This window comes from Engraulis encrasicolus, chromosome 17 (assembly GCF_034702125.1).
Source record: "Engraulis encrasicolus isolate BLACKSEA-1 chromosome 17, IST_EnEncr_1.0, whole genome shotgun sequence".
NCBI classification, from domain to species: domain Eukaryota; kingdom Metazoa; phylum Chordata; class Actinopteri; order Clupeiformes; family Engraulidae; genus Engraulis; species Engraulis encrasicolus.
This window is the reverse complement of record NC_085873.1, coordinates 52,231,876-52,245,658: the sequence shown is the minus strand read 5'-3', so window position 1 is coordinate 52,245,658 and position 13,783 is coordinate 52,231,876. Positions and strand designations below refer to the sequence as shown.

The 13,783-nt window shown below is 41.7% G+C and overlaps 1 protein-coding gene across 1 annotated transcript in view; it reads left to right on the top strand.

Moving 5' to 3' along the window:
• LOC134467104 (NACHT, LRR and PYD domains-containing protein 3-like) overlaps positions 1-13,783 on the top strand; it is a 28,222-nt gene that overhangs the window by 8,307 nt on the left and 6,132 nt on the right. The window contains exon 4 of the mRNA XM_063221025.1: positions 2,863-4,797. Coding sequence (XP_063077095.1) covers positions 2,863-4,797 — 1,935 coding nt within the window. The remainder of the gene's footprint in view (positions 1-2,862; positions 4,798-13,783) is intronic.

Below are 13,783 nucleotides of genomic sequence, written 5' to 3'. Positions count from 1 at the left end.
ATTTCGATGAATACTGTGTATTATGGTGCATATCTACCGTCTCCTCTTTGACAAACTGACCGATTTGTTTTTTCACTTGTTCTTACACACATATTGATGACCATGGTGCCTATGTAATAACACTTAACTTTGAAGTGAATTATTTGCAGAATTACACTGTGAAATGTATTCTTCCTTTTTGTATGCATACATATGTGCGCTGGGCACCTTGTAAACTTGTAACGGTGATCGCTCAGTCAACATGAAAAGAGATAAGAGACATGCAAAACCATGCCTATGAGAAATCCCATTGTAATAAGATTTTCTTTAATTATCTTCGAAATAACACAACACACACCATTCTGGTTAAGGAAGCCGTTCCATGACCATGTTTAGCACCCGAGACAATTGTTGTTTTCCTCGCACGAGTACAGCGGCGTCCGCACGGTCCGAAATATGTAAAACGCCAAAAAAATGAATTGAAGTGAATGGGACCGTAAAGTCCAGAATAGCTGCGCACATCAATGGCTGAAAAGACACGAGTTTGGGCTGGACAGAGCAGGACAGCGCGGGGAGAATAATGTCAGCGTAGCTGTCAGATTCCTCGTCTGACATTTGCCAAGTCCTCGCAAATGCATACGATGGAGTTGTCGTTTCCTAATAACGCCCACGCGATCGCAAATACCCTGCATGGATTTGACATGGATGTGCGAGTAAGTAAAAAACAATAACAAACAAAACAAAAAACTACCGACGTTATGAAAGTAGGCCTAAGTTCTCCGTGATGTTACGTTTGCTTATTTTCGACATATAGTGTATATTAGTTACCTACTTGTCATTCCTAGCGCATGGTAGTTTAATCCTGGTGGAGTTTAAAGTCCTAAAGCAACAGCATAACGCGCATAATAAGATAAGACATCATAGGCCTACACGTTATTGCACACGTCACGTGTGTCTGTGTCTGTGAGTGTGTTCTCTCCTGTCATCCTCTCCCTTCATCTCTTCTCCTCTCCTCCCTCTCTTCTGTGCATTGTCCATGGTATTTGACTTGTGCTGTGTGTGAAGTTTGAATGATGCTGTGTGGAGGATGTGAAAGTTTTGTATTGTGGTTATGTGTTTTTGTATAGCCTATGTTAAAGGTGTAGTTTGAGTGACCCGTGTTGAAGGCATGCTGTGTTTTTGTGAGGTGTAGGCCTATAGGCCCTACTGTATGTGAGGTTTGAGTGATGGCGTGTGAGGTTTTGTAGTGTTTGGCTGTCTGTCTGTGTTTGGCTGTATGCTAAATGTCTGTGTATGTGGCATGTGTGATGTGATTCACTGTTTTCAGAGGAAATGGAATAAAAACTAATAGAATGGAATACAATGGAATAGAATAAAAACTACATTGCAAATAATGAAAATAATGGGGGGGGGGGGTAATGAAATGGAATAAAGAACTGGGGTGGAAATGTTTAAAATGGATGATGTGAAATGTTGAGAGGTAGACACTAGACAGGAGGTTGTGTGCTCATGTCAGTGGAGCTGGAAATAAGGATAGAGCACAGAGACAGGCAGCACTGAGGGAAAGGAGGTTGGTGGAGGAGGAGAGCATTGGCAGAAAGGGGCACATTTAAAAATAGCAAAGAAACAAATATTAATAATAATTAAATCTAGTAAATAAAATATTGTTGTTGTTTTTTTGATGCAGGGGGGGGGGGGGTGCGTTGGGGCTCGCGATAGTTTGTCAACTTTTTCAACCCTCCTGAGTTTGCAGGTATGAAGAAAGGCCCCCCTCCACATGTTAGAGACCCTATATTGTTGGGCATTCAGGTGTTTTTCCCCTGAAAATATGTGAAAATAGAGTTGTTAAAAGTGTGATTTTACACAACATGAGAATGGAAATTTAGAGGATTGGGCTTCAGGGCCCTCTGGACTCTTGGGCCCCTGGGCCTGGGCCCGGTAGGCCCTTGCAGTAATCCATCCTTGTCCGGACTTAACATGAAAAGTCTTGAAAACATATATGAAGAACTCACACTCACTCAGCAAAATTAACACCATTTTAACAGACAGAAGACATCCATTGTTTTATACTTTTGAGCTACTGCCATCTGGCTGCAGATTTAGACACCCTGTTGTTTTTAAAAACAGATCCAACCAAGCAATCTTTTATCCCACAAGCAATTAGCTTTTTTTAACAAACATGCGAAACAAAAAGGTAGATCTTAATTTGCACACCCTGTCTCAGCAGGCCTGAGAAGGAATGAATGACACTCTAATGCTTTATCTTTTTATAATGTTTTGCTTATCTATTTATTTATTTGCTGCTTGCACATCCTCCCATGCTTTGTCCACGCTATGGGGTTAACTGGGACTGACCACTGTTGATGGATGACACCTGTTTTTGTCCAATGTCTTGTCTGTGTTATGGGGGAATGTGTTGCTTGGGGTAAATGTGCTTGGTAATCTGACTGTATTGTGTTTGTTTTCATGTCTTACGCACCTCTCACTAGAAGAAATTAAATAAAGCTACTACTACTAGACTTAGACATCCCATAGTTCAGTTCATTATGATGGAAGAAGTGTTCATGTTGAACTAATAACACTTACAGTATGCAACATTGTGTGTGTGGGCATGAATATACCTGAAGCAATAATACTTCACATTGTTAGCAAACTGTAAAACTGACTGTAGACTCATGTTGTGTTTTCAGTGTCTAGCAGGGTGTGTGTGTGTGTGTGTGTGTGTGTGTGTGTGTGTGTGTGTGTGTGTGTGTGTGTGTGTGTGTGTGTGTGTGTGTGTGTGTGTGTGTGTGTGTAGACCTATTCGATGTGTTGTTGGCAGCAATACTTCTAGGTAAAATACAGTGATTTTTAATGTAACTTGATCTTCTGTTGTTGATCTAGATTGACACCGGAGGAGACAGAGCTCAGGTCCTTTCTGAAGGAGAAGTGTCAACATCTGGTTGAAGGAGTACCACATCGGGGAGACGCCAGGCTCCTCCAGGACATCTACACAGATCTCTACATCACAGAGGGGGGGAGAGGAGGGGTCAATGAGGAGCACGAGGTCAGACAGATAGACAGAGCATCCATGTTCTATAACATATATAGTTATATGAGTGATGATGAGGAAGGAGAGCAGTCTGATGATTTTGAGGGAGAGCAGTCTGATGATTTTGAGGGAGAGGAGTCTGATTATGCTGAGGGAGAGGAGGGTTCTGATGATTTTGAGGGAGAGAAGGGTTCCGATGACAGATCAATCAGGTGCAGTGACATATTTAAACCCTTACATCCACAAAGGGGTCTTTGGCAACACAAATCCATCAGAGTAGTATTGACAAAGGGAGTGGCAGGCATTGGGAAAACTGTGTCTGTGCAGAAGTTCATTCTGGATTGGACTAAAGGAGAAGCCAATCAGGATATTCACTTCATTTTTCCTCTTCCTTTTCGAGAGCTGAACCTGATGAAGAATACAGAACTCAGTCTGGTGGAGCTCATTCAACACTGTTTCGCACAAATGAAAGACCTGAAACTGCTCTCCAGTTCTGAGAGCAAAACTCTGTTCATCTTCGATGGTCTGGATGAGTGCAGACTTCCTCTGGATTTTCACTCCAACCCGAGGTGTTGTGAAGTGACAGATCCAGCCTCAGTAGATGTACTTCTGACCAACCTCATCAATGGGAATCTACTTCCCTCTGCTCTCGTCTGGATCACCACCCGACCAGCAGCAGCTGGTCAGATCCCTCCTGAGTGTGTGGACCAGATGACAGAAATTAGGGGGTTCAACGACCCACAAAAAGATGACTACTTCAAGAAGAGAATCATTGATGAGAACCTGGCCATGCGAGTCATCAACCACCTGAAGTTATCCAGAAGCCTTTACATCATGTGCCACATTCCTGTTTTCGCTTGGATTTTTGCCACTGTTGCAGAGAGAACATTAGAGAGAGGAGAAATGCCAAGGACTCTTGCTCAGATGTACACTCACTTCCTGAACATACAGACCTGCATCAAGAATGAGAAATACACAGAGGGAAAAGAGACAGATGAAGAGATGGTTTTGAAACTGGGGAAACTGGCTTTCGAACAGCTGCAGAAGGGCAATCTGATCTTCTACGAGGAAGACCTGAGGGAGAGTGGCATTGATGTCACAGAAGCATCTCTGTACTCAGGAGTGTGTACACAGATATTCAGAGTGGAGGCTGGGCTGTGCCATGGGAGAGTGTTCAGCTTTGTGCATCTGACCATCCAGGAGTTCCTTGCAGCATTATATGTGTTCCTCTGCTTCTGCAACAGTTCCAGAAACAAACCACACCAACATCAACCCTCTCAGCTCTCAGCTCTGTTCAGAGCTGCAACACTTGAAGACCTACACAAGACTGCAGTGGATCTGGCCTTGCAGAGTAAAAACGGACACCTGGACCTTTTCCTACGCTTCCTCCTGGGCATCTCACTGGAGTCCAATCAGAAGCTCTTAAGACACTTACTGCCACAGACCAATAGCCAACCTCAGAGCTTGGAGCAAACAGTACAATATGTCAAGCACAAGATCAGACATGAGTCGGAGTCTGATGGAAAGATCAACCTGTTCTACTGTCTGAATGAGCTGAATCAGCATGCTGTAGTGGAGCGCATTGACAGGAAGGAAGGAAAGCTGTCTGTAGAGGTGCTCTTACCAGGTCGGTGGCAGACTAGACAGTTAAGGTTTGAGTTATCAGAAGAGCAGCTGGGTGGGTTTGATCTGCAGACGTACATAAAGACACCAGAAGAGGATCTGACCGACCTCCTCAGCCCAGATGACGTCCTTAAGAAGCTGGTGCCAGCAGTGTCATCAGCACTGTAAGTAAACACTGGTGTGTGTGTGTGTGTGTGTGTGTGTGAGGGAGAGCACTACTAGTTACAACAGTCGTGACGGTGTGTATGGATTGTGTTTGTGTGTGCACATGCACATCTATGCGTGTATATGCATTAGGTAAGGTATGTGTCTCCGTGTGTGTGTGTGTGCGCGCTCACACACGCACACACGGTACTGTACCATGGGACTGCACCTTACCTGCACTACCTCCGTCCTGGAACATAAGACTATTACTATTGCTACTGTCACTGTTATTATTCTACTATTTCTCAAAGAAACTCCCGCACACTGACCATTTCGCTGTTCTTTCTTTAATAACGACGTTTCGGTACTAGACCTTCATTAGGCAATCTCTTTCATTCATCTCAACACAGGCTTTTTCAAAACTTGGTTGACAGATAGCGGACCAATAAGGTCCGACGTTAGGATTACGTCACTCATTCACAGAAAGACGCACTCACAGTGGTGGGTGTTTTGAGTAGGCTATAGTGTACATGAAGACTGTTAGAGCATTGCAGCAAACAAAAATAATAATAAACAAGTAAATTAAACATTTCATATTTTTTCTTCTTGGCTACATGTGGAGACTGTTGAGGAAAAAATATAAATTAACCCAGCATAACATTTAGATTAAATTCATCATTTAGTTCTGTAAGGTGAAAATCCAATAGGCCTTGCGTCTTTAAAAACGTTTAAGGGGGGTGGGGTGAAAACTACTCGCCAACAGTAGTGTATTCTTGTCCGTTTCTTTTCTGTACAATGTTGTCGACAGGGAGCCAATGTTCTTGACAACCCACATGTCTAAAAAGTGTACCCTCTCCTGGCTGTAGTCTAGTGAATTTCAAGTTCTCATTAAAACTATTCAGTAGATTAATGAATTCCAACAGTTCCTCCTCAGTGCCATCGTACAAGGTAAATACGTCATCTATGAAGCGAAAACACTTCTATACCCTTGGAAGATGTGTATTCTTTTCCATGTTCATAACAAAATTTCTTTCAAAAAAGCCCACAAAAAGATTTGCATAGTTGGGTGCACAAATAGATCCCATGCTTGTGCCCGATACCTGTAGATAGAAGTCTCCATTGAACATAAAGTAGTTTTTTCTCATCACAAAGGCAGCCAGGTCAATTAGAAATTCACTAGGTGGTGTAGCATCACTCTCTCGGTCTTTTATTGTCTTTTATTATTCTATTATTGTAATGTCTACATTATTTTTATATATATATTTATCTTATCTTCTGTTTACATGTTCAATGTTAAACGTTGAATGTTAAATGTTAAATGTTCATTTCTACTGTATTTATTACTTATTGTTACCAGTCCATCACTGTTACCTGTCCTGTCTTGCACTTTATGTCAGTCTTTAAAATGTCAGTCTTGTACATATCTATGTCCTGGCATGGTATAGAGAGAAAACGTAATTTCATAGGGGTGGGCGGTATGTCCAAAAATGTATACCTCGGTATAATTTTAGCCACGGTATATATCACGGCATTTCACATTTGGGTGAAATTGAAGCATTCCGTTGCAAAATGTCCAAAACACCTTGTTTTTTTACTTTTGCAATTGCATTTTTTTAACATTTGCATTTTTGGAATGTGTGCAAATTCTTGCCATTCAAATCTTTTGAAAACAAACAAAAACTATGTAAAATGCATTTTGCAATGCAATGGAATGCAATAGGCTACAACACTGTCAATTTCACCAAGTCTAGAAGGAGTTCAACAATGGAAGGGAGGGGTATCAAACTGAACGTACATTTTATCCAATAAATCGTTCATTGGATCTTTTTTTCTATTTCTGGAGTTGCTGAGGGTAATTTGGAAGTGTGTGCTACTGCAGCAGCGGTTAGCATGCTAATGTTAGCGAAATCGCTAAATCACATTTTAAACAGTGAACAGTCATTTAAGTTACTAACACCCAGCCAGATATCATGAATGATATTATCTCAACTGGACTGTGTGAACCTTCAGTGGCTTTTCATACTTATGATCGCCAGTCACTGTTGCATATTAAGAACTGTTTCGAGCAATACACGAGTGGAAATCCAGCTGCCGGTTTCAGACACCATCCTACCTGCCAGTGGAGTGCGTTTCCCGGCTCCCTTGCTGCTCTGTGCGCCACCAGAAACGACGCAGAGGTCTCCGAGTCAAGATCAAGGCCTGGGCCCGTCTCGCTGTCTCACAGTCATGTCCAGGTTCATGCGGTCGCCGTCTACCCCACACAGGGCAGGCTGATCTTTCCCTGAAACGGCGATCCTTGGATCCGAACTACTCCTGCCATATACCCATTATCCCGCTTCCCTTGGAACCTGTCATCCCCATCCGAGCGAGACCCTGCATATGCAGTGGTGGAATAAACCTGGATAACATCCGACATTTGGAATTCTCTCGTGTGCAGCTCGCGACACACACGGAAGCGAAAGTTGCGCTTGTCAACAGCAGATCAGTGTTGAATAAGAATTTAATACTGAATGACTTTTTCTCCCAAAATGAATTGGATTTATTATTTGACTGAGACGTGGATTTCTGCCGGAGTCGGTGAGGCTGCTACCTTTGGTGTGGACAATCTTATTCCAGTTCTAACAACAAAGCGAGGTCTCTTGAGGACACGCATACATTCCCCCAAGACGGCAAGCATGGAAAATCTCAGACTTGTCCCAAAAAAACTCACTACCACAGTGGAAATGCCTCCAATGCTCAATGCTAAATTAGCTTTACAGAATAGTAGATCTCTAAGGAACAAGCCTTTTGTTGTCAATGAGTTTATCTGTACCCACAACCTTGATTTTTTATTTTTAACTGAAACATGGCTGGAAAAATCCACTAGCTCTATCACACTTATAGAAGCAACTCCGTCACACTTTAATTTCATTAGTACAGAAAGGCAGAATAAACAGGGAAGGGGGATAGCAATTATTTTCAAGGCACTGTTTCAATGTCAAAAGACATCACTAGGTGAATTTTCATCTTTTGAATACTTAGCTGCAGTTCTAAAATGTTCTTCTGACATACTGTTATTGACTATTTACAGACCTCCAAGACTTTCTGCACCACTCTTCTTAGAGGAATTTGGTGAGCTGTTGTCGAATGTTTGTGTGGACTATGATAGCTTGTTTATAGCAGGCGATTTTAATTTTCACGTGGACGACTTAGAGAATGTCTATGCTAAGGAATTTTTAAAGTCTTATTGACATTTTTAGCCTCACACAGCATGTAACAGGACCAACACACAACCAAGGTCACACTTTAGACCTAATAATAACAAAAGGCCTTAATGCTTGTGCTAGTGTCAAAGACTATGGCTTTTCTGACCATTACTGCATTTTTTCTGATGTTTCTATGTACCCTCATGTTCAAAGGGAATCTGTTACAGTCAAAAAACGTATAATCAACTGTGAGACAGCCTCACTCTTTCAGCAAGCACTTTCAGAGATCCAAAGTCAAACCTCAGAGAGTGCAGATGATCTCATGGTTAATTTTAATTCAAGGATGACCCGTATTATGGATGTTATTGCCCCCGAAAAAATCAAAACAGTGGGACGTGAAAAAGCACCTCGGAGAAAGAATCCCACAGTTATATTGCTAAAGCAAGAATGCAGGAGGGCTGAAAGACAGTGGCGTAAATCCAAACTTGAAGTCCACTACCAAATCTATAAACACACACTCTCGAAATACAACCAAGAAATTTCTAAAGCTAGACAATCTTTTTTCTCTGACATAATTAACAGAAATATTAATAATGCACGTGTCCTGTTTGGCACTGTGGAAAAGCTAGCAAGGCCCCCAAATCTAATGCCCTCTGAGTTCCTCTCAGTCAGCAAATGCAATGAGTTCGCATCCTTTTTCAAAGGAAAGATTGAAAAAATACGTGCAAACATACTCACACATGTGCAACCGACCCAAGATTCAGACCAGCTTGCTATGGTGAAGTTAAATCCTAACCTCATGAGAAATTTTCATTTAGTTGATGTGGACATTCTTAATAGAACGGTACAAAGTCTTAGCTCCTCTACATCTGACTTAGATATTTTACCAACAGCCTTCTTCAAATCCATCTTAAATCTAATATCATCAGATGTACTTCAGATCATCAACACCTCACTACAAACAGGCATATTCCCAGGCTGTCTGAAAGAAGCAGTTGTGAAACCCTTACTGAAAAAGAACAACCTGGATGCACTGGTACTAAACAACTATAGGCCCATATCCAATCTACCATTCATGGGTAAAATAATAGAGAAATTTGTTTTTAACCAATTAACTGCTTTTCTAATGTCTAATAGCTATTTTGATAAGTTTCAATCAGGTTTCCGTGCCTACCACAGCACTGAAACAGCTCTTATTAAAGTTATGAATGACATAAGATTGAATTCTGATGCTGGCAAATTATCCGTCTTGGTTCTACTCGATTTAAGTGCCGCTTTCGATACAGTTAATCATTCTATACTACTACATAGACTGGAACACTGGGTTGGCTTTACAGGCATAGTGATCAACTGGTTAAAATCGTACCTACAACAAAGAAGTTTTTTTGTCGCCATTGGAAGACATACCTCATCACCGATGTCTCTGAATTGTGGGGTCCCCCAGGGCTCCATTCTGGGACCACTACTGTTCAATCTGTATATGTTGCCACTGGGACACATTATCGAGAATAACTCCATAAATTACCATAGCTATGCGGATGATACCCAGCTCTACTTATCTATGTCCCCAAATGACTATACCCCCCTTGAATCACTCTATCATTGCATGGACCAAATTAACAAATGGATGTCTCACAATTTCCTCCAGCTGAACACAGATAAAACTGAAGTAATTATATTTGGGAAAGAGAGGAGAGACAAAAGATTGCTACTATCCTTGAAACGAAGGGACTGAAAGCAAGGGAAACAGTTAAAAATCTTGGGGTCCTCATTGACAGTGACCTAAACTTCAACAGTCACATGAAAGCTATTACTAAGTCTGCATTTTATCACATAAAAAACGTCTCTAAATTTAGGGGCCTGATGTCTAAACATGATCTGGAGAAGCTAATACATGCCTTTATTTCTAGTAAAGTTGATTACTGTAACAGTCTTTTTACTGGCCTCCCCAATAAAACCATTAAACAGCTTCAACTTGTACAAAACGCAGCTGCAAGGGTTCTTACAAAGACAAGGAAGTTCGACCACATTACTCCAATTTTAAGATTGCTGTATTGGCTCCCAGTAAGCTACAGAATTGATTTTAAGGCTATGCTACTTGTGTTTAAATCACTAAATGGAATGGGACCCACATATCTACTGGATATGTTTCAGCTGTATGCACCAACTAGGTCACTAAGGTCAACGGAGAAGAATTTGCTGGTGATTCCAAAAGTCAAAACAAAGTGTGGAGAGGCAGCCTTTAGCTTCTATGCTTCAAAGCTTTGGAACCAGCTTCCAGATGACATAAAAAATGCACCCACTATTGATAGCTTTAAATCTAGACTCAAGACAAAGCTGTTCTCAGATGCTTTCCCCTAGCTTAAATTACTTATTCTTATTATTTTTATTTTTTATTTAATTTGTTTTATTTTATTTTATTTTATTATTATTTTTACCTTATGTTTTATCTTAATGTTTTTAAATGCTTTTTGACTCTAATTCATTTCCTTCTTTCTTCCCTGTTTCCTTTCATTTACATTTGTTAACTTTGTGAAGCACATTGAGTTGCACCTGTGTATGAAATGCGCTATATAAATAAACTTGCCTTGCCTTGCCTTGCCTTTGGTGAACTGTGTCCTACAAACTGCTCTTTCATCAGCACTCCTAGGCGCTTTGGACGGGGAAGTGGAGTAGCTCTCGTCTATAAGAGCGGTTTAAAAGTTCAGCCGCTTTCCACGAGAACCTTTTTTACTTTTGAACTGCAATGTGTTACTGTGGAATCAAATCGGAATCCACTGCTGTGCATATTGATATACAGACCTCCGAAACCTGATAAAGACTTTATCACAGAATTTTCATCTTTTTTATCTGACTTTGTGTCAATGTATGATCGCCTATTATTACTTGGTGATTTTAATATCCACGTCTGCTGCCCGGAAAAGCCCATGGTCAAGGAGTTTTGTGACGTTCTGGACTCGTTCGGGCTCACCCAGCACATTGACCAAGCTACCCATATATTGGGTCATACTCTGGACCTTGTCATCTCCTACGGCTTTTCTGTTGAGAACATCTCAGTTGACGATGCTATTTTTTCGGACCATAAGCCCATCTTTTTTAACATTAACATTGAAGATGTTCAGATAGTCAAAGCCCCAGGAAAATGTGTTCGTCGCTTAAACCCTCAGGCTACAGCCCAATTTACTGACTATTTTTTAAGTAAAGATGTAGCCTCAGCTATGGGTGCAGCTGCTGGTGCCTCATGTAGCCCTGAGGATTTAATTGCCCTGTTTAATTCATCCTGCTCTGAGATTTTGGACTCAGTTGCCCCTCTTTCAAACAGCCCAATTTTAAACCCAAGGTGAGGTATGATGACCATACTCGCTCACTAAGGCAGGCCTATCGCAGAGCTGAAAGGAAGTGGAAGAAAGACCGCCTCACCATCTCCCTCCAAATTTTTAAAGCTGCGTTCTTATCTTTTCAGACTGCTGCAAAAACTGCCAGAGCTAAAAATTTCTCAGATATCATCAACCAGTATTCCAATATACCTAAAATCCTGTTTAACACAATAAATTCCATCATCAACCCACCTCTTTCAGCCCCCATTATAAACTCAGACATCTGTGAGGATTTCCTACATTTTTTCACCAACAACATTGAGAACATAAGAGCTATGTTCCCTCCTCCTGCCCCATCTCCCCATATACCCCCCTCCCCATAGCAACCTTTTCCCACTTTAAACCTGTCTCTCTGAGCGATTTAAAGAACATTGTCCTCAAGATGAAATCGACTTCCTCCCCTGGTGATGAGATTCCCTGTTCCATTCTAAAATAATCTTTTGATGCTACAAGCCCCAAATTACTCTGCTACAGGCTTCCAATTATTGTAAATTCCTGCCTGTCATCTGGTTCTGTCTCTGCTTGCCTTAAACATGCTGTTGTCCAGCCTCTACTGAAGAACCCAACCTGTATGCCAAATGTCTGAATAATTACAGGCCCATCTCTAAACTGTCCTTTATTTCTAAAGTGTTAGAAAAAGTAGTGTTGTCTCAGCTGTCCCCCTTCCTATCCCAACATACCATCTTGGAGCCCTTTCAATCAGGTTTCAGAACGTTCCACAGCACAGAAACGGCACTGCTGAAAATAACAAACAATCTGCTCCTCACACTCGATGCAGGTCAAAATGCTGTCCTGGTCCTTTTGGACCTCAGTGCAGCCTTCGACACTGTGGATCATACCATCCTCCTCAACCGCCCGGAAGAGTGGGTGGGCATTAAAGGGACAGTACTGTTCTGGTTCAAGTCCTATCTCCAACACAGAACTTTCTCTGTCTCTGTTGGGCACTCCTCATCTGCCTCAGCTCCGGTCTCCTATGATGTCCCTCAAGGCTCAATTTTAGGACCGATTCTTTTTTGCCTCTACATGGGGACATTATCCGCAAGCACTGTGTTTCTTTTCATTTTTACGCTGATGACACACAGTTATATATCCCATTGACATCACAGCAGTCCACCCAATCTCTCCTAGACTGTATAGTGTCCATCAAGCATTGTCTAATAATTTCCTTCAGCTAAATGACAGCAAGACAGAGGTAGTCATTTTTGCCCCCCCTAAATCTATACCCAAAGTAGCTGACAGTCTATCTCACCTCTCCCCATTTGTTAAACCCTCTGCAAAAAGCCTTGGTGTCATCCTCGAACCTGACATGTGTTTTAAAAAGCAGATAAATGCTGTCGTAAAGAATAGTTTCTACAAGCTGAGAGTGATTACCAGGCTCAAGCCCTCGCTGTCCTTTAAAGATTTAGAAACAGTTATCCATGCTTTTATTACATCTCGGCTGGATTACTGCAACACACTTTATTTTGGCCTCCCCCAAAACCAGCTTGCTCGCCTGCAGTTGGTGCAAAACGCTGCTGCCCGGCTTTTAACAGGCAACAAGAGACGGGAACACATCTCCCTTGTCCTCTCCTCTCTGCACTGGCTCCCTGTTAGTTTTAGAATAGATTTTAAAATGCTCCTTCTTGTTTTTAAGTCGCTCCATGGTCAGGCCCGTGTTTACATTTCGGACATGCTACGGCATTGCTCTGCATCCAGGCCCCTCAGATCTAAGGACAAAGGTCTCCTCCAGGTTGGCCGGTCCCGCCTGAAACAAAAAGGGGATCGTGCGTTTGAAATTGCAGCTCCACGCCTCTGGAACAGTTTACCTCCCGATATTAGATCTGCTCCCACGACGTCAGCTTTTAAATCTAGACTTAAAACCTATTTATATACATTGGCTTTTGATTCTCACATTTCTGTTGTCAGACACCAGCATTGACATGAAGCTTGCTAACTTGCTTTTCATACACCACTGTATATTGAATTATGGAGACCAGAATCAAAATCACATACAGTTTAAAACAGTAGTTCAAACAATAGTTTTACATTTTACACTTAAAGCTTATTTTAATGAGATTGTGCTGCTGTTTTTCTACAACCACATTATTCTTTTGCTACAACTACGACAGTTGGCCGGTGGGTGGATGTTCAAAACGTTGTCTATTACTGCCATCTGCAGGACGCAATGCGCTATGGCGGTAGAGCGGTATGGACAAAATCCATACCTTGGTGGGAAAAATACAGTGCACGATAGTATACCGTCCATACCGCACACCTCTATAATTTCATTGCCTTGTATGACTTGTGCATATGAAGAAAGTGACAATAAAAGCTGACTTGACTTGACAACAACTTTCGCTGTCTCACTTGCAAGTTTTTCATGTAAATCATCCACAGTCGCTGCAGCTAAAGATGTAGTGCAGCTAAATGTGTGTGTGTGTGTGTGTGTGTGTGTGTGTGTGTGT